General features: G+C 50.1%; 2 protein-coding genes across 12 annotated transcripts in view; both read right to left on the bottom strand.

Moving 5' to 3' along the window:
• Nucleotides 1-10661, bottom strand: part of LOC125949615 (sodium-driven chloride bicarbonate exchanger) — a 32384-nt gene extending 21723 nt beyond the window's left edge. For 4 of the 11 annotated variants that reach the window (XR_007468672.1, XM_049676816.1, XM_049676822.1 and 1 more), the window contains exons 1-2: nucleotides 1312-1847; nucleotides 77-723 (exon numbers count right to left, since the gene is read on the bottom strand). Coding sequence is in view for 9 of the 11 variants with exons in the window: in XM_049676816.1 (XP_049532773.1) it covers nucleotides 77-114 (38 nt within the window). In the remaining 2 variants the exon portion in view is untranslated. Of the gene's footprint in view, nucleotides 1-76; nucleotides 724-1311; nucleotides 1848-9366; nucleotides 9578-10261 lie in introns of those variants that run through there. The other 7 variants (XM_049676819.1, XM_049676823.1, XM_049676826.1 and 4 more) reach the window with 3 other exon arrangements.
• Nucleotides 10662-12491: 1830 nt separating this feature from the next.
• On the bottom strand, nucleotides 12492-18151 carry LOC125959529 (protein Wnt-4). The gene is made up of 5 exons (XM_049692354.1): nucleotides 17985-18151; nucleotides 13575-13824; nucleotides 13245-13505; nucleotides 12957-13169; nucleotides 12492-12873 (listed from the first exon to the last, which is right to left on the bottom strand). Exons 1-5 carry the CDS (start codon nucleotides 18149-18151, stop codon nucleotides 12637-12639), a joined length of 1128 nt encoding a protein of 375 aa, XP_049548311.1. The 3' UTR covers nucleotides 12492-12636.
• Nucleotides 18152-19458: the final 1307 nt, after the last annotated feature.

Here is a 19458-nt window from a genome sequence, read left to right as displayed (position 1 = left end):
CAGAGGCACACGAGGTACCTGTTATTTTTTGTGTTGTTGGTGGAAAGTGAAGCTGCTTCTTCACCGGGACACTTACCGCTGGGAACGGTAGCGACGCTTCGCCATGTCCTTCATGATGTTGGCCAATCTGTTGGCCTACGGTAACTTATGGCGGAACTGAAATTCGGAAAATGGACTTCGGGCTCGGTATTTCCTTTTGTTGGAAATACCGATGGAGAAGCTCAAGCTTTACGTTGCCGAAAACACTAATGAACAACTCGTACACAGACACATTCGCTGACGGGTCTGCAGGAAAGAAATCAACGTAATCCAACGTCTGCACGGGTGGATCCTTGATTAGCAGTGCGCTGGAAAACGACCGGTATTAGGCGCTTGATTGTAATTGAAGGATATCGTTTGTGGCCTTCGAAACGCAACGAACCAGGCAACCGTTGGTACAATCAACGTGCACTGTCAGCTGTTATTACCACTTCCTAGCCACACATTTGCCAAACACGCCATGCACTTTCCACTCTCTTTGCCTATCTTTCTTCCAGCCAGCAGATCACCCCTCTGCTTATGCTCCTTGACACTTTGGCACTTCACTTCACAGTCGCACTACGACGCTGCTCCGGGGAACCACGGCACAAAATCGGATTTGGGTCACAAACGACCGGTCCAAAAACCATCGAGACGTCGTTGTCGTCGTTGTCGTCGTTGTCGTCGCCGCCGTCGAGTGGGGAGCTGTGCATGTAAATTACATTTAAGTTAAAGTCGAAAATGGCTTCCAGACTTGAGAATAGGATACAATGGAGAGCAGCACCAGCGCCCGAACGTATTGTCGGTGAAATGCAATGGGACGTGGAGAGATGAAACGCGATTATTGTTCTCGGCGCGTGTGCCGGACGGGAGACAAGAAAGAAAGTCGCGGTTTCAAAATGGAAGACATCAAAGAATCGGCGACATGCCAACACGAACTGCACCGCAACGAAACCGCTAGAACGCCACACACAGAGAGAGATAGAGAGCGAGGAGACACCCCGGAGGAAACACCCCGCTGCTTTGGCTTCGCGAGGGTGCGACACCACGTTTCGTTCGTTCTATCCGTTTTGGCTTCCTTGTTCCGTCGCCGCCGCCACCGTTGCACTGTCTGCACTGTCTCGCCACCTCACACACACGGGGTCTTCCCCGACCGGAGCACACCCGGTCCTGGTTGCCGCCTTGGTTGCCAGACGTGTTGTTCCCGGACACCGATGCTGTCGCGGGATTTGATTTGCAACAATTTCAATCCGTTCGAGCTGCACTACTAGGGAGACAGGAGACAATTCTCACAGCGACGATGCCAACGGGGCCAGAGCCACACACACGCACCGCGGACCCAAACTGACGACGCAGACGACCAACGCGCACTCCGAACCTCGTCGACGTCGTCGTCGTCGTCGTCGCGTGGTGTGCCGATCTGAGCGACTCGACGCTGGAGCGAGAACTGCGATACCGAGACCGCCATGTGCGAGCTCGAGCCGATTTGATTCCCAACGCACACGCCCGCGTCTGTCGGGGTGGGTTTTCCTTTATGCTACGCCGTCTGGGGCTGCTGCTACTGCTGTGCGCACATCATTGCGTCGATGTGCCCTCAGCTGCCCGTCGGTCGCGGGTTTGTTTGTTGTTCGCCGGTAGTCGTGTCCGGGCCGGGTTGTTGTTTCGGTGTTGTTGTTGTTGTTGATGATGTTGGGTGAGCACAGGGGCCGGGAGGGTGGATTGCCGGCTTTCACGGCTTCATAAAGAGGCATACCGCTGGACGGAAGAGTGACTAAACTCGGTTACTAGCCACACAGTGCGGTACCGTTTTCGGTTACAAATTAGTGCAGAACTGGAAGAAGTGTTTGCAGTTTTCTTTATGTTTTAGATCAGTTTTAGATATCGTTACGGATTTTGATTATTGATTTTTTTTTAATTCAATGTAGTATAATAAAATTGCCATTTTCCTAGTCAATTAATGGTATTCGATGATTTTTGATTACGTTAATTTAATAAAATGTCTCACAAACAAAAGGAGAAATAATCATAGCGATCATACTTATTGGTAAAATAATACCATTAAATTTAATTAGATAATGAGTTTAAAACACTATTTCTCACTATAAGAAATAATTAATCAAATTTAATGGAAGGAGATATTATGCTAAAACTTATTTTAATTAAGATACTTTTTTCCGAGATGTTGATATCAACTATCACTCTTATCACTTATCACTCTTATAGTGTTTTCGCACATTTCTACCTTTTTGTCCCTTTTCGATTTCCAAAATAAAATTATTAAGTTAACCTCAATTAACAATTTCCCTTGTTCTCAGGAAAATTGACCGTTACTGTCACAACTATTTCAACCTACTACGCTAGTATTGGTGATAGGAAAATTCGTTGGAAAACGGTACGCACACCAGTGGCCTCCAGTGGCGGACCCAGTGTAGATGTGTGTCAAAGGATCAGGTGTTGCTCTGCTGGTATAACTCGCTTAGCACTATCTTTCTCTCTCTCTCTCTCTCGCGCGCACGTTTTTCCAGTGTGTCTTTCCACCCACTACACCCCATCCAGCACGACGCTCTCCCCCATCCCATCAATACACCAACACAACGACCAGGAACGACCAAACGCACGCATCGTTCGTTCGTTCGAGAGATGGGCGGTTGGCGATAAGTATCAAGAGCAAAGGGGAAAGGAAAGACCAAGATGATAGTGTTTCAGCATAGCGCCAGGCATGCGGGTGTGGGTGTACCAGCGATGGAATCATATGGCCTCGACGAAAGTACAGGGTGGTGCGTTTGAATCCGCTCCGACATGCAGTGAAAGGAACCAACGGAAACTAGTTTTGCGCTGCGTTTCCCGTTTCCTGTCTCATCATCGCGTACTTCAGCATTAGGTGTCGGAACGATTTGCAAAAGTTGGAAATGGTGTTGTACCAACTTTTTACCATCGGTGCGGAGGGATCTGTTCAAGCGTTGAACGGGTGGGAAAATATGATGATTCATGCGATCCAGTAGTATATTCGCTGGGGATTTCATTCAAATTTTGAATCAAAAACACAACTTAAACTGCTCGTGTTAACACTTTTTTTTAACGACGGAGTGGCGATGTGTCTAAGTCTATCGAAGAAACCTTTTAAAACATCATTTACAGAGTTCATCAAATAGATGCGGCGCCCTTTCCGTGACATAATCATTTTCGAATAAAGCCCCCCGCCCGGGACCAAAAAGGGAGGTATTTAAACTGCTCGCAACTCCCAGTAATACCTCTGTTATCGCGGATTGTCAGCTGTCAAAGTTAACCTTAAACTGCGCCCTCTCTCTCTCTCTCGAAACAATGGCGCTAATATCCTCCCTCCGACCGTGGGCGATTATACCGGAGTAACATTTAATCGAATAATGAAACACCCGAACGGGAGGTAGAGAGAGACAGGAATGGTGAGTGGCAGTGGCAGAATGGATGGGACCTATAATGAGCAAATCATACGGTTGCTGCCGAACAACGCCAAGAAGATGACACTCGCTGGCGCGGGGGGCGCAACGCAACGGCGGCGCAATTTTCCACGTGAACTGATTAGGGATCAGCACCATTGCAATGGCAATCCCTGGGCTCGAGGTAGAACGTGTTGAACACTGGCAGCCACTCCGATCGCGGGAGTGGATTCCATCCAACTCCCAGGAGTCTGCTGCTACCAGGTAAACGTCGCCAAGTACCATCCCTGTCAGAACAGAAATAACCTTCGTTATTGTAGGCCGCACGGAGAGAGAGGCAACAACTGAGCAAAACTGTTTTCCAGAATTCTGTTTCTGGGACAGAAAATTGATACGCTTGCAACAATTCGATGAAATAATTTGACTGAAACATGATACTCATGATAAGATGCAATTCCAACGAAACCAGACTGGTACAGAAATACCATTCCAATTGTTAATGCTCCAGCAGCAAACGGAGGACACTTACTGTCCTTCGTGCTTGAGCTTGCTACTTGGTATCTGTGTTTGACACATTTGCAAAGGACATCAGTTTCGGTCCAGCGGAACACCAACCACTGCGAGCGAGTTTGCTTGAAGTCTGACAAGTGCCTGTAAAATCAATATTCCCTCTCCACACAGGCACTATCGCTCATCGCTGGAAATGGCCACATATGCCTGGCTCGTGCCTTTTGGCGAGCAAAGCGAAAGAATAAAAAAAAGAAAAACGCGATGAGAGGCCATTTAGTATAGCATCGCGCGCAGAACCATCAACCCCGGTTCCATCAGTGGTGCGAACATGGCGGCAGACTACTGAATAATTAACCCAACAGAGACCGCGTTACGCGGGACTCCATTTGTGGTTAAAAACTGCTGCTGCAACGAGGCACCCTTCCTGTATGTCCTGTTTTTTGTTTTTTTTTGCAGTTGAAAAAAAGGTGGATCAAAAATAGCAGAGTCGTTCTCTCTTTCTCTCTCATCCTGCACTCACGGTTTCAACGATGGGCCCCCGTTGGGGACCGTTGTACCAGTTAATGTAGCGAAAGCTCTCTCGAGTTAGTGAGTGAGGATGCGAGATACGTGGATGCTGACACACCACGCAAGTATGAGTTTGGAGTGCCTCCTAGTTCCAGAACGGACGATCCAACTGAGTCGAGATGTGTCCTTTATGTGTCCTGTTCCGTGGAACCTTCATCCTTTGCCATTCGAAACATCACTAGCGCAGAGGCTCGACTTCGACGAACTTCTCGACTGAAGAGCTCCAACCGAGCGTGCCGAGAATGCCGGAGAAGTTACTCGGTGCCCAGAAGATGCCCCCCTTTGGTCCTCGTCGATCCTGGATGGGACGCTACGAGCTACGATCTCGGATACCTCGGATTGTTGGATCGAGAAGCACTTTTGACGTGCTGCAAGGGGGCTTTTAACCGGGATAGTGCTAGTTAGCTGCTTTAGAAAGCAGCGACCATCATCATCATATGAAGCATCGGGCACACGTGCCACGTTCCGGTCCGGTGGAATGGCTGAACACGGTGAATTTGCGTTCTAGAATTTGCGTACCATCATCATCATCATCATCATTAGCATCATTTATGCCACTTTAGGGTAGCCATCATTCAACCGGACCATAGTTCCACTTAGAAGTCGCCCACACCTTCCCGGTCTGTGTGAGAGGTTTGTCTAATTAAACTTTCATTCGCTCAAATAGGACCCGAGACGCGTGTGGGTTTTGTGCGTAAGCGAAACTCCCACTCGCGGTGTTGCGGCTGCTAGAAGGTGTTGGTCGTAAATGGTCCAGTGGCTATAGATAGAGCTGCTCAGCAGACTCAGTTGCACTGTACGACGATCGGTACGACGAGATATGATTAGCGAGTAAATATGATCGCAGATCGCAGAGACAGAGTTAATGGCAGCGCATGGAAAGTTGATCTCGAGTGGTGGTTGACCTCGGGTGCCAGCCATGCCACATGCTGCGCGTTATGCACTCGCCTGCAACCTGCTTTCGGTGGCAAAGTGACTTCCAAATGACATCCATTCAACTATCGGCACAATCTGCTGCCATAAGAAGGACGCACTCGGTTGATGTCAAGCGGCTGAAGGTGCTGCAATCGAATCGAATCGGATCGGATCTTTCAGCAATCTGCGCGAAAGATCTCTGTTTGTAGACCTCCTTGGAGCGGTGCGGAGGAATCGCATACCATCACGTAACGCACTGGATACAAACTAAACTACATGTCACCCCCCGGTTATCATCGTCGGTCATCGTTGTGCGCACTCGATGTTGATGTGATGTGATTAACGCGGAGCGAATCGATGGTGGTAGTGGTGGTGGTGGTGGAACCTTTTTTTTAATAAACCATTTTAATTGACCTGTCCTGGCCGGTCAAGCAGCCAGCACTGTGAGCTCTCTAGCACTTCCCGTGCTAGTGGTTACGAGCTACGCGTTCGGCTCCGGGAGTGGAAAGATGATTGAAAAATAAAATTATCATCCCCGGGGCCCTCGGGCTTAGTGGTTAGTGTCAGCACCTCCCCCCAGAGAGGGGTGAGAGGGTGTTTCAGGGACAGATGGAGTAAAATAACATTGTTTGTTGTTGGTTTGCATGTTAGTGTAACACAGCAGCAGCAGCAACAGGAGAAGCCTGAACGCCGGACCGGAGTCTCATCGACGACGACGACGAGCTGGACTGTTATCAACACGCTACGTGTGTTGCTCATCACGCCAGTTGACGACCAACCGAGAGACACACACTCTCTCTCTCTCTCTGTCTCTCTGTGCCAGCAGCAGGGTCAAGCGGGGGTATATTTGCACATACCCGGCCACCCCATTGCCAGCTGTGAGGGGCTCGTGAGTGTCACTGAATAAATATATAACTTAATCAACCAGTTGCAGTTCACACGCTTCAACGCCCGAGAGGACGGACCGTTTAGTGGTTTTTGGTTGAAGGAGTAAACGGGCAGAGTGTGTGATATGCGGTTCATGTGAGATCATTTCCCACACACACACGCGCGCGCACGCAAGGGATTGGCAATGAAAAGTGGAAAATGTGTGACAGCGTCAAATGAAAACTACATTCGAGACCTCGGCTCCCATCTTTATCGTTTAGTCGCTGCGACAACAACAGCACCAGCAGCAACAGCAGCAACTGCGGGTATCATTTAGTGGACACAAGATGCTGGTGATGATGATGATCATAAAGAACGGTGCACGATGGCTGGCTGACCTTGCTCGGTGGTTTGTTATGTGATCACTCTCCAGCATAACGTGGGCGCACGTGATGGTCATGGTCAGCGAGAGGATTTAGAAAGCAAGGGGGAGACCCGTCGTTGGTGGTTGCGGGAGGAAGCGATGAAATTACTAATCCCCAAACACTCGGGATTCTCTCTGGTTGCCGTTTGCTCCACTATCCATTGGACCGGACCGGACCGCCGACCGGAGTGGAAGCGGTGAACCCGAAATAGATTTGCTTGACCTCCCTTCTGGCTGTCGTCGTCGTCGACTTGACCGATGCTGCACATCGTCGTTGTGCGTACCGTTGTGTTGCTGCCTGTTGGTCCATCGTTTTTCCTGTTTTTTTTTTTCTGTCTTGTCTTGTGTCGTCGTCGCAAATATTAGATCTCCTTCCAACGGACCGAATGTAGGGCCAAGGGGATGAAACGGCGTTGGTGACCGTATAAGAACACGGCAAATATGGTGCAGGGACACTGCCGTTGAGATGCTTGGCACGAGCAATATGGAACGGCCCAAAAGGCAGTAAAGTCACAGCATTGTTTTATGGACGATAGTATTGCACTCCAGGTCCCGGTTATCATCTTTTCCCCCCGGTAAAAACGCAGCTTCCAGTGACGTTAATGCAATGTTCGGACACAACAACAACGACGACCATTGCTTTCATCTTATTTGACGCAATTTGTTTCATGTTCTGCAAATGTGATCTATGCTATCTATGCTTTGTTCCATGGTCCCGGGACAAGCTCATCACGACATGCGACTGTTTGCGTTGCGTCTGGGCAAATTGATCTGATTCCGTTTTCAGTGTTTGCCTTTTGGACACACTGATTCCGATGTCCCCTTGCAGCAACAAGCGAAAGTGGAGGTCGGGTCGGAGTCCTTTGTCCTGTTAAAAATGGACAAGATGAAGTCACAAAAGGGAAATGAAGCATGCAAAAAACTCGAGAGAGCAGGAACAGAAACCAACCAGTCCCGACACGACAGTTGCATGTAAATGGGGCGTTAGAGATGGGTTTTTATTTGCCTTTCAAAGCGTGCCATCCAAGATTGCCATCATTCGCGTCGGTGTGGTGCTGGCTGGCAGCATGGCACGGCATCCTCTCCATTTCTATTTATTCCGATATGTTTCTTCTGGACAATGGCCACCCACCTCGACCCATCTGGTACTGTGGGGCTCGTCGCAACGAGATGATTGCTACCCGCGTTCCGTGCCACCAGTTTCTCCAAAGATCTTCTCGCCTTCCTTCCTTCCTTCCTTTCGTCTTATTAGCGAGTGACGAAACTGTGTGCGTCTGTCGCGTATAAGGTCAGCGACATGGAATTGATAGATGATTTTTTATGACACGTCTTCATTAGCATATCCTGTGGTGCTGTAGAGGTCACGGTTTCAGCCAACGGCTGCCGCAACAAGACGCGTTATGCTTTAAGGCGACGTGAAAGTGTTTCAATTACAGCCCAACGTCGGTTCGCGTTAAGGCAGATTAACGAGATCAACCCCTGGTGTTGGTGGTGGTGGTGGTCGTGACGTATAACGTGGCAGTTTGATACGTCAATCACGTCTAACCTCAACCTTCTCGTGAAAGGCAGCATTCACAAATCACTTTCCTTCGAATCTTTTTTCACTAGCCCACTGGGTAATGGTGATTTCCGGCCTATCAGCACGCGAGTGCGATTCCATTCTTCTGCTACCCGCTGCTGCTGCTGCTCAAAGTAATGTGACATCTGTCAGATCACGAGCACACCTGCGGCCTCGGCGGGTAGTCGCGTCCTCCTCTGACATTGTTCGATTGTGGGGCCCCTCCATTTCGAGTGCCTCGAACACTGCTCTACGTCACGGGCATAACGTGTAACAATCATTCGTTTTCCCACATCATACGCTGCTCACGTGAAAAATGGCGAAATTCCAGCGAATGGCCACCAGCCCAGCCACCATTCCCCTTTCCCCCTTTTTAACAGCATACCGATGGTCAATTGTTGGCCGCTCACAAACCCATTCAATGGGCCCAAGTCAATTATTAAACTATCGCTGTTAATTGTGGTGTGGTCGCCGCGGATTCAAATGCACCTAAAGCTGCATCCCGGTGCTCGATGGCCGGCGGCGTACAACATACCAAAACCCCGACTCGCGGGCGATTGTTCGCCACAGCAACGACCATTCTCGAGTCGAGTCGAGTCGAGTTGAACAAACAATCGTCGTGCACGCGAGATGCAACCCATCTGCAACAATGTGGCCGCCAAGCACGCCGTAGCTTCCGTTAGCTATTTGTTAAGCTTTCGGGACAACATCGTTAAAATGGCTCAGTCCGCTCCTTGCAAGGGGGACGTGCTTGTTTTATGGATTTGCCAACCTATACCCTCTGAACGTTGATGCAGCATAGCAGCGCTGTCTAGGGGAAAGTAATCATTAAGGCCACGATGGTAGATCGTTGCCATGGATGGAAGATAGAACAGGAGTTCTTTTAAGCCCGACATCGCGCCTCTGCGAAAGGCGCCTGCTCTGATGTGTGTTGTCATCTACTTCCTTCTCCAGCTAATGCGCGAAATTCGATCATCGACCGCTGTGTGCGCGCTTGGCCGACCGGAAATATTAAATTTTATCGATGGACGATCTATTTTAAGACCGGCCAAGTAAATAAAAACACGAAAAAATACGAAGGGATTCATTACCTTTTTGGCTGCTGCTGCTGCTGCTCCGGATGATGTTGTTGTTGCTACTGGTTCGCGGATTTCGTTGTTTGGCCTGAGTTTCTCTGTGGGCTGTCCTCACCTCCAGACGCTCGCTTGTCACTCGTTCGTTCGCTCGCTTCGCGTTGCTTGAAAGCTTCAAGTGGTTTGTTCGTTGAAGTTAACACGCTTACGGCTAGCGCTGGTGTGTACACTGGTTGGTTTGGAAAACGGAAAAGCGGTAAGAATACGGCATGGAAGGCAGAGATGACAGGGAAAACAATTTCCCTCTTGCAAGCTTTTGCCTCATGAAATTCTAGGCCGTAATTTAATTAAAGCCCACGCCGGTGGTGCGGTGTCAGGTTGACGGTAGCAACCGAGCAACCTTTAAGGGGCCACCTGGCAAGTGAAAGGAAAGCGGTTCAAATGGAATGATACCGGATTGCTACGGAGAGCCTTAGGAAGGATAATACTTTTGCGCACACACACACATACACACAGCGCGGCACACGCACATATTACACCACACTGGGGAGCTCACTTCATTTCTTTACCAGCCAGCCATTAATTATGCTTGCCATGCTGGGCTGGGCAAAGGGCCAAAGCGACCCGGGCCCTGTGGCCCTGGGAAATTACTTTTCCAGTAAGCCTTTTTCCACGCAGTATCCACGACCGAAGGCAGAGTTTATTGAAGACACCGTCACGGGAGACACAGAGAGAGAGAGAGAAAGAGAAAGAGAGAGAGAGAGAAAGAGAAAGAGAGAGAGAGAGCACACTCCAGCTTCACCCTTCTGGTGCAGATTTGGCGCTGGAATCACGTTCACGTCCCCGCACGGTCCCCTACGGCCGTCGTCAGCTGACATCGCACGAACGCCGTCGACCGCCATCTCGAACTCACCTTTCAGAACGCCGAACAGGATTACTGATTAGCAAAACGGTGCACGTGAGAGCCTCCCCCACCGGTCGTGAACAGAATTTCACATTTCACAGACACGCCAAGCGCGACGACGACGACGACGAAGCGAAAGCGAAACGGTAACTGAAGCAAACGACCACCAGAACGCACGCACGCACACCCGTGATACTAGATGCTCCCTGACAGAAATGCAGCAAAACCGAAAACTAAAAACACAATTGCAAAAAAACAAATCCGCAAACAGGCTACTACTTAAGCAGCAGCTACTGACTGAGTAACACCGGAGTAACACCGACCACCAGCACTATGGGGAGCGAACGAAAACACAATAAGCGCACGGATCGGAAAATGTTCGCTCAGAACCTTTCCGTTTTCCAGCCAGTGACCGAGTGGACCGAGGGTGGAGTAGTAGCCGTTGTGACGAGGTGTACCGCGAGCGCCACTCAAACTCGCTCCCCGCTCGCCAATGCTGCATACTCTCTTGCTGTGTCTTTCTCTCTCTCTCTCTCTCTCACTGTTTGTGTGTGGCCCCCACATAGTCACATCCCCAGCCTAACCCATCGTTCATTGGAGATCATCGAAGCCACCTTTGGCGAAGGTCGGCACTGGCGCGAAATGGGGGGAGACGACTTCTACACTCGAAGACGACGACCGACCGACAGACAGGCCCATCGCCGTCCGTTTGTCACCGACTGTCTGTGATGTGTGCCGCGTGCCGCGCGGACTCTGTTACTAATGTCTCACGCGAAACGCGGGACAGGCTGCTATATCAACACAGCACTATATAGTGGCCAAGGGGGAGACTCGACCGTTGCATGGGAACAACGAGCGTTCGTTTGTGCGGTATGTTGCGTGTTTTGGAGTTGATGATGTTATAGATGCACCATCATCATCATCATCATCGCCGCCATCGTCGTCGTCGTCGTCGTCATCGTTTACGTCTGATAATATGGTATAAAACCCCGGTGCGGGCATGTTTACCGTGGCCACTACTCTATTTGGTCGGCGGCGTCGGCGGCGACGAAGGCATTGCTGCTCCAGTTTGACGATTCAATTTGTACGCCGAAGGTCGCCAACTGATCTGAAAGGGACTGTTTGTTTACCCGTACCACCGTGGTGGTAGGTAATCCGGCACCTTTCGTGTTTGCTGCATAGCATATCCACCACCCAACCCAACCCAACCCAACTACCACTGCTACCTTTGCCCTTTCGGGCCCTTCGACGATATGTAGGTCATCTCATCTCGAACTGCCGCTCAACATTAATCATGACGGGGCCAATATGGATTAAGTTTTGTGCGAGGTGTGCCGTGAGGTGAGCTTTTGGGGGGTGGGGGATCGGTTTTATGCTGCGAGAGCCAGCATCGCGCATAACGAGAGAGAAAAAGAGCGTTTCGAGAAACGAGAGAACGATTCTAGTAGATACACGAGAGCCAAGAAGATACTCCAAGCCGCTCTCGAAGGAACAAGGAATGTTGTTATGCTTTGCGAACAATTTCTCCCGCCCGAGATTGGTGTTCAGATTGGCGTGCGTGCTCCATTTTGGAGGCAAAGGACCAGCGTTCTCCTTTCCTGTCTCCGGATACGCGACGTTGCACAGGTGCGCGATGGCGTATGATTGAAGCAACTAATTTACTCTCGCCGTGGCTACGGTCTACAGCTAGTTACTTTATTTTTTAGCAATTTGTTTTTTTTTTATCAAGAAAACGTTTGTGCGGAGTAGAATGGATTGAAATGCGGGGAGTTTCTAGGGACGGTACATTAGACTGGCGCTGCCGGACTCTTCTTCGGTCTACCGGCGCGATCTCGGCCCTCGGACACACGTTCGCATTTGTTATTATGTAACTAATGGGGTCAAGGCTACGAAAGCTGCTCACGCGATTACATACAACATACAACACTTACAACATACACACATATGCACACCGATAGGTTCGTACAGGTTCAGTTGGTGATATCAATGTAATGGGGAAGCGATTTGATCAAATTTGTTTGATGCAGGCGAAGGTAGAGAGGAAGCGAGAGATTACAATTTTCTTAAGGAGAAATCCATCAAAATGTACATCCGAGTAATCATCGGGAGGCATGCTCTGGGCCTCTGTGACACACACACACACAGTCTAAGCGATAAGCGCTACTACTGTCTACGGTCGTCGAGTATATGCGTACGATTCTATCCAACTATGACTACGACCGCTATATGGTTCCTGCTGCTGCTGTTGTGTCTGTCTTTCTACGAGTCCCCAGAGTCGCATGCTGGGGACTACGCGCTTGTATGGCTACAGGGAAGGATAATAAATAAGTTCACGAGCACGTTGAGAGGATGCGCGACGGGTGAACGCTGGTGAAACGCTGGAACTATTTACAGTAGTAGCGATCCTCGTACTTTTCGCAGTAATCGCACACCACCTGACAGCAGCGACCGTTGGTGAAGCGACATCGACACTTCTCGATCGTCTTGATCACCTTGGTGGTGTAGCCGCGACCGCAGCAGAGCGTCGCGCAGTTGTCGGGATGCAGACAGCGGCGGCCACGCGTCACCGAGCAGAACGTTGGTGAGGTTTCGAAGTAGTACAGCTGATCGTAGATGGTTTCCTAAAATGGTGGAACGGTCCAGTTTACATTTTCCCTCTAATTTGCCCGCCATTTTGGGGGCATTCGAGGCCGACTGTTGTTACCTTAGGACGATACTCCCGTGGAGCCGATCGACGGGTGGTTTTATTGTTTACCGGAATCTTTCGTATGGCCATATGGTATTTGGTGCGGAGCAGGGCCGCCGTCGTGTTGAAGTCTCCCAACCGGCGCCAACAGGTTTTCATTGAGCACGAACCGGACACACCGTGGCATTTGCAGCGATCCGTCATTGCACTCGAGATGGCTTGGATACCGACCTTAAAAAAAAGAAAAAGAATAAGCGCCGCAGTCGTTAATCGATAGTCGGATCGTGAGGATCTTTGTTGGCTTACCTCACTGTCATGGCGGAGCATCTCCGATATCGGATCCTCGTCCAGTGGTTGCTGCAGCTCGAGAAAATTGCGTGCGACGCGCTTCCCGTGCTTCACGTTGTCACTGCAGCCACCCCAGCGCCACGCCAGCTGTGTCGCTTCCGGTTTCCGTTCCGACGCACACTGACATTTGATCATACGGCCCTCGGCACAAGCTCGCGCTACCGCATGCGTGATGGCGGCCGCAGTTAGTGCGTGAACGAACGCCGTTTCGCGGTAAACCTGAGGCAGGGCAGAAATGAGATCAGATGTTTCGCGACGCGCGGTCCGTCGGTCACCGCGGTTCGTTACCTTTTTGAAGATGTTCCGCTTGCCTCTCGTTTCGATCGAGCAGTTCCAACGATCATACCGGAACTGCTCTTCGCAGTGCGTCACGGCGAGCCGGCGCGCCTCCTTGATCGCTTCCGGTAGCCCGGTGTCACGCCGGCACTGGTGGTTCTGCTTGCGCGTTCCGACTAGATACCGGCAGGGGCCGGGCGATTTGGTCATCGGACTGAACACGGCCATCACCGTGTTTTTGGCCGGCACCGACGGTGACTCTCTGTTGGTGGAAATTGAGCGTCGGTGATTATTTAATTAAACCATATTTTAATATTTTTCAAATGTTGGTCTTTTAAAAATGTCTCCAAAACCTCTTAATAATGTTAAAGCTTGGTTAATTTCCATTATTTCGCTGACTTTTAGTGAAATTATTGCCTGATAATTAAATAATTAAAACGTCGAAATTAAATAAATGTGATACCTCTTTGGCACCATTATTCTCATTCATTTGTAGTAAGCAGACTGAAGGCCGGTAAATAAAAAAAGTCCTAGCGAACACGTGGCGGTTTTTTCCGTTGGCCTCGAACTCGAAGCGACTAATTCGAATTTCAAAAAGTTCAAATCGTGTTTATAATCCATCGTTCAGCGATAAGCGGGCTACAACCCTGGAAACGGTTTTCGAACAGTTAAGGGCGGTCCACACGCTGCGATTTATCGCTGGTTTGATCGGTGCAATAGTGCGATTCGAAATCGCAGCGTGTGGACAGCGAAATTGGACCGATTAGCAAACTTTCGGCCGTCGCAGCAAATCCAGTAAATTGAAGCAAGAAAGCATTACTATCGGCCCAACTTCTAGACATCTATGGGATATGCGATCAAACTAACGGTAAATCGTAACGTGTAGACCGCCCTTTATCGGTTCATAAAGTCGTGCTGAAGCTGAGTTAAACTTTAAAGCGCGCTTGAGATGATTTTTGAATTCAACTGTTTATCAGAAATTTCATTTTTTTGCGCTCGTTTTGTTGAATTTCCACAGACAATGTATAACTTTTGGTCCGCAGTCCTCAGTTCTTTAATTTTGTAGTTAACAGAATTTATTCTACTTCGCAGGACCTCGGCTGTGTTTCGGGGGAAATCGCCAGTATTCGCTAGGATTTCCATCGTTCCGAATTTTGAGACAAAATGACACACATTCTCATTAATAATATAAAACATAAGGAGAATTCTTATAATTATTACGCTCCAGCGATGAATATACTGAGAGTTCTGGTTGTGTCTTACATACTAAACTATCTGGAGCATTGAAGCAGTCGTCCCATACATTCTTACCCCGATGATAATCGACTCGGCACATCATTAACGACGAATTAATTAGCCAAACGTAGCTTTCGATGTGCTCACACTATAGCAATTTTCTTATTGTCGCCAACGACGTTCTTCCATTTAACTACCTATCCAGCCACATGTGCGTGCGCCCCCAAGAGCACTCTTTAGCTAGGTAAATGTCTATTCAGTGCACTGGGAACGGTGAGCATTATCTGCCTGCAGTCGCCTCCACCCCACCGCCCATGGCACCACCAACGTCGACTCCAACCCAAAAATGCTGCTAACCGCCAGTGAGTGCAACCACTTTCCGTGGACCACCAGCCGCGCCGTACGCGATGGCTAAAGATACGAAGAGGAAAGAAAGGATCGCGGTAACTAGCAAATGCTCAGTCTCAGGCTGTTTACTTAGCGTCATTTTCCGCTAAAAACCCTCTCCGCTCCGGTGAACCAGCTGGAGACACACGTAGCAGCCACGTCTCGAAGATGCAGCGTGGCCACGGTGGTGGAGGTCGCTAATGAAAAGACATTCACCACGAGGGAGGGTGGGGGACACGGCTGGCAGTGACATGGCGACCCGCCGCACTAAACGGTAGCTAATTTTGCACGCGATATTTTCATAAGGAAATTGACTTTCGAGCCCGCGATGGAGTCGGAATTATGGAATGAATCGAGCGAAACGCGCAACCCTGGAAATCGGCGAGGGGGGGAAGGAGGGTGGCTCGTTTGCAAAACAAAATGCTATGAATACGCGGAACGCATTCTGCGAGGCCGAGCTGGCTGGGGAGGACATGCTTGATTTACTAAAGAATACGATATAGCAACCCAGGTTCGCATAATGGCGGCACGCGGTGCTAGCGTATGGTAGGAGAGATTTGCATTATACCCTTTGTACCCGCGGAGATCCTTGATTCCGTGCCATTGAGGCGCATCCTTTCAGCGAAGAAGATGCTCCCATGTTGCCAACCAAGAGGCCGGAACAAAGCGGAACAACACTGACACAAGCTGCGGAAAGTTCGGCTTCGGGGAAAACAAAGCAAGAAAAGCGGCGAATGCGAATGGTACGTCGTAGTATTCTATAGAAACGACAGCATTCCACCAAATCCTTCCACCCTTACCCAACTGCGCCCGCTGAGCATTGCCACTTGTTGAGCCGGATCGCATTCCAGCGGCCATACCATTCCGGAAACTTTGCTCTCAACGCAGACAGAAGTCGTAAACGGAATTGATTCTTCTCGTTACGGTAAGACGGTAAGACAGGAGGACCCGGGGAGTCATCTAGACGCAATTATTAAAGGTATAAGTATTGCCAGCGGTCCCTTTCGCTCGCATGATCCTTTAGTGGTTTGACAATTCAATTACTCTCTTTTTACGAACAGTACCTTCAACAATATGGTGTCCGTTTACTCCCCGGCATCGTTCGTTTAACCAACGGGGACGATATTTTCACGGAAAATCCTACCCCTCGCTCTCCGTCGACCCCCCCCCCCCCCCTCCCTTTTGGAGGCCATTTGCTGAAACAATTAAAGAGTAAATGGTTGAGTTGATCAAACAGCATCGGCAATCGGGAGTCAAACAAATCGTAACAATCGAACCACACAACGAGCGAATGAATAAACTATTCCATTCCCATCATTCAGCCCAGTGCCCTGTACACTCTTCCTCACCCCCCGGGCTAGGGTCTGGTCCATAGTGGGATCCTGCTGGAGGCGCCGCACCCAACTGGCATAAAATGGAATCGGTTTTGCTGCGTTTTTTGCTGCTTTCTTTATTTTATCCCGTACATTCCAGCAGCACACGGAGAGGGGTAGGGGGTGCTGTCCTGTCGGCAAGCGGCCGAAAGCGAAGCCACCGTACCGATCGAAATCGAATCGTTGACATTACTGTATCAAATATTCATAAATTAATTAAAATATTTGGCCGATAGTAGGAAGGACTACATACTTTCCCTCAACCGAACACAACACAGCAAACGGTAGCCACAAATAAAAAAAAAACAATCCCTCGGAAAACCCCTGACCGGCACAACCGTATGCCATACTTCCCACAACCACCACCACTCAACGTCAATAATGTGTGTGTTTCCGCCTTCAGGCCCCCACAGCATTTCGATGCTACATTTCGACTGCAATCGAACTGCTGATGCCATCAACTGATGCTGCTAGCCGCCATCTCTCATCAGCATCAACACATTAAACCAATCCGCACAGACGCGGACGATCGGGCGCGCGTTTGGCCTTACCACGCGGCATTCCCGGTGCATCGCTGGATGGAATGTTCGATGTTTCTTGCGGCATTCCCGGCAGCCAGCCTCCGAGCGAGCCGAGCGTTTTGAGGCCGATGATGCCGGTGGTGGACGATTGATTTCGAAATTCCTCGAAACAAAACGGCAAGAGTTCCCGCGCTTTTCCCGCGAAAATAACCCGCTCCATAAATGTTAATTCCATTTCACGTTATCGCTCATTTTGCGTTTCGAATATAAATCCAGGACCAGGACATCCCAGCAGCAGCAGGCCAAGGGTGCCGAGAGATGCAGATTCGCGATATACGATACGCAGCCTACTTGGTGGTTATCCAGGAAGGCGGTCGTGTGATTGGCAATTATAATAATTGATGCGGTGGTTGTGGTGATATTGAAATGCACAATATCTCTTTCTCTCTCGCGCGCGGATGTAAATTAATTCGCTTTTCACTTCAGCAAAAGCAAGGTGGTGTAACCGCGGCGTCGATCTTCGTCCCGGGCGAAGCATCAGCACGCCGTTGGTCAATATTTGGCAATCCCCTTCGTGTTGACCGTAAGTCAACGCGTTCGTTCCACCGGAGAAGGTGTTTGTGGATTTCCTTTCTGCTGTTCCACAACTTCGTGTGTGGTACTTCGTATGATACAGTTGTTAAGATTATGAACTGCTCCTTCTGCGAGGAAGGTACGCAATGAACGCTTGATTTGCACATATTTATGTACTCGATCGTGGCGAGCTTTCGGTGGCTGGTAAGTAAATATATGCTCTCGCCGCGTATGCCAGCGATGCTCCCCTTTCAAAACCGTTCTTTGTGGCAGCGGCTTACGCCGCGAAACATTTGAATCCTTATTTAGCGATTGGACCAAAGGCAACTCACCCCTTGGACGTGATGACATCGTTACACTCGATGAGACAACAGATGGCACTGAAGATCAGCAAACCGGTGAGCAGCGTCCGTTGCTGCAATGGCGGACCACTGCTGTCCACGCGCCGTTTGCCGCTCTCCGATTTCATCACTCCGATGCACTCGTCGTCGTCGGCCATTGTGTGTTGAGATGGCGAAAAAAAAAACAGACTAAAAAACGCAATTTGTCCCCTCCTTGGAAATGCACTTGCCCTCCCTCCCTTTATGTCACACACACACACACACACACGCACGTTCGGAGGATCCAGTAAGATAGCAGTGAGGAGGAATTCAGTTTTCGCGGCACGCTTCAGAGGATCGTTCACTGGCTGGGTGGCCCCGATCGCGGAACCACGGATCAACGGACAACGGTCGCCATCGCCATCGACAACAACACACAACACCGCGTGGTGCTTGGCTCGCTCCAAACCACGCCGGACCGCACACTAACACCGACTAACGCGTGGCGCCCGATGGTGGCCGCCGTGCGTCGTCGTCGTCGTCGTCGGCGCCGTCGTCGGCGTCATCGTCGTCGGCGTACACCGAACCGAGGGACATCAGCACCGTTCGTTGTCCAGCGAACCGGTGGTCGTGCCGTTGCATTCTGCTGCGATAGCTCCGCTGGTGCTGGTCACCACCGGCGTGCAGTTTTTGTCACTCGAAAAAGGACGACGAATTTACGCGAAATTTCGGAATTCACGGAGTCACCTTCCGTGCGTTCCAGGCACTTTGCGGATGCTGCTGCTGCTGATCCTCCTCGCTGCTGCTGCTGATCTTCGGTTTTGGTTGGCCGTCGTTCGCTGCTGGTCGTGTGGAATGTTCGGCCGGGGCTGCAATTACGAGCGTTTGTTGAAAACCGCGAAGGAAGTGCCGCGAAAACGACGCGAAAAACGCAATAACAACGCTCGCTCGCTCGTCATCGTCGTCGGGATATGCCCGGTACACGAAGGCAAAACTCGGGCCGCTTGTCGGCGATTCGGCGTTTCGGCGGCGTGTTTTCCCACACCCTACAACAACGCGGTTCGGCTTTCCATTTTACTCGGACCCCCCATAACGAATGGGCCACCAACGGTTCTGCACGCACGCCCGGCGCACGATCGTCGCCGCCGGAGTGACGTAAGGATCTCGAAAGCTCACTGCAGCGGTACACCGGAGTTTGAGTGTGTTTGTACTACTGTTGAGATCGATGATGGTCCTTCCAGCAGGACCTTTTCCTTTCTAAACTCGCCGACATCGACATATTGCGACATCGAAAAATTGAATGGCATCGCAATTTCGTCGTCGTATTCGTCGATTCGGTCAAGAGCACACGCGCGCGCGTTACGCGCGTCAATTAGGAGGAATCGAATGAATGGTTTCGTTTGTTTTCGACCTCTGCGTGTCAAGACAAGCGAGAGAGACAAGAGAAATAAAAATAGATACCAACGTCTCTGACATGCCGGCCGGT

This window comes from Anopheles darlingi, chromosome 2 (assembly GCF_943734745.1).
Source record: "Anopheles darlingi chromosome 2, idAnoDarlMG_H_01, whole genome shotgun sequence".
Taxonomy (NCBI): domain Eukaryota; kingdom Metazoa; phylum Arthropoda; class Insecta; order Diptera; family Culicidae; genus Anopheles; species Anopheles darlingi.
Note: the sequence above shows the minus strand (reverse complement) of the source record. Positions and strands in the feature narration are given on the sequence as shown.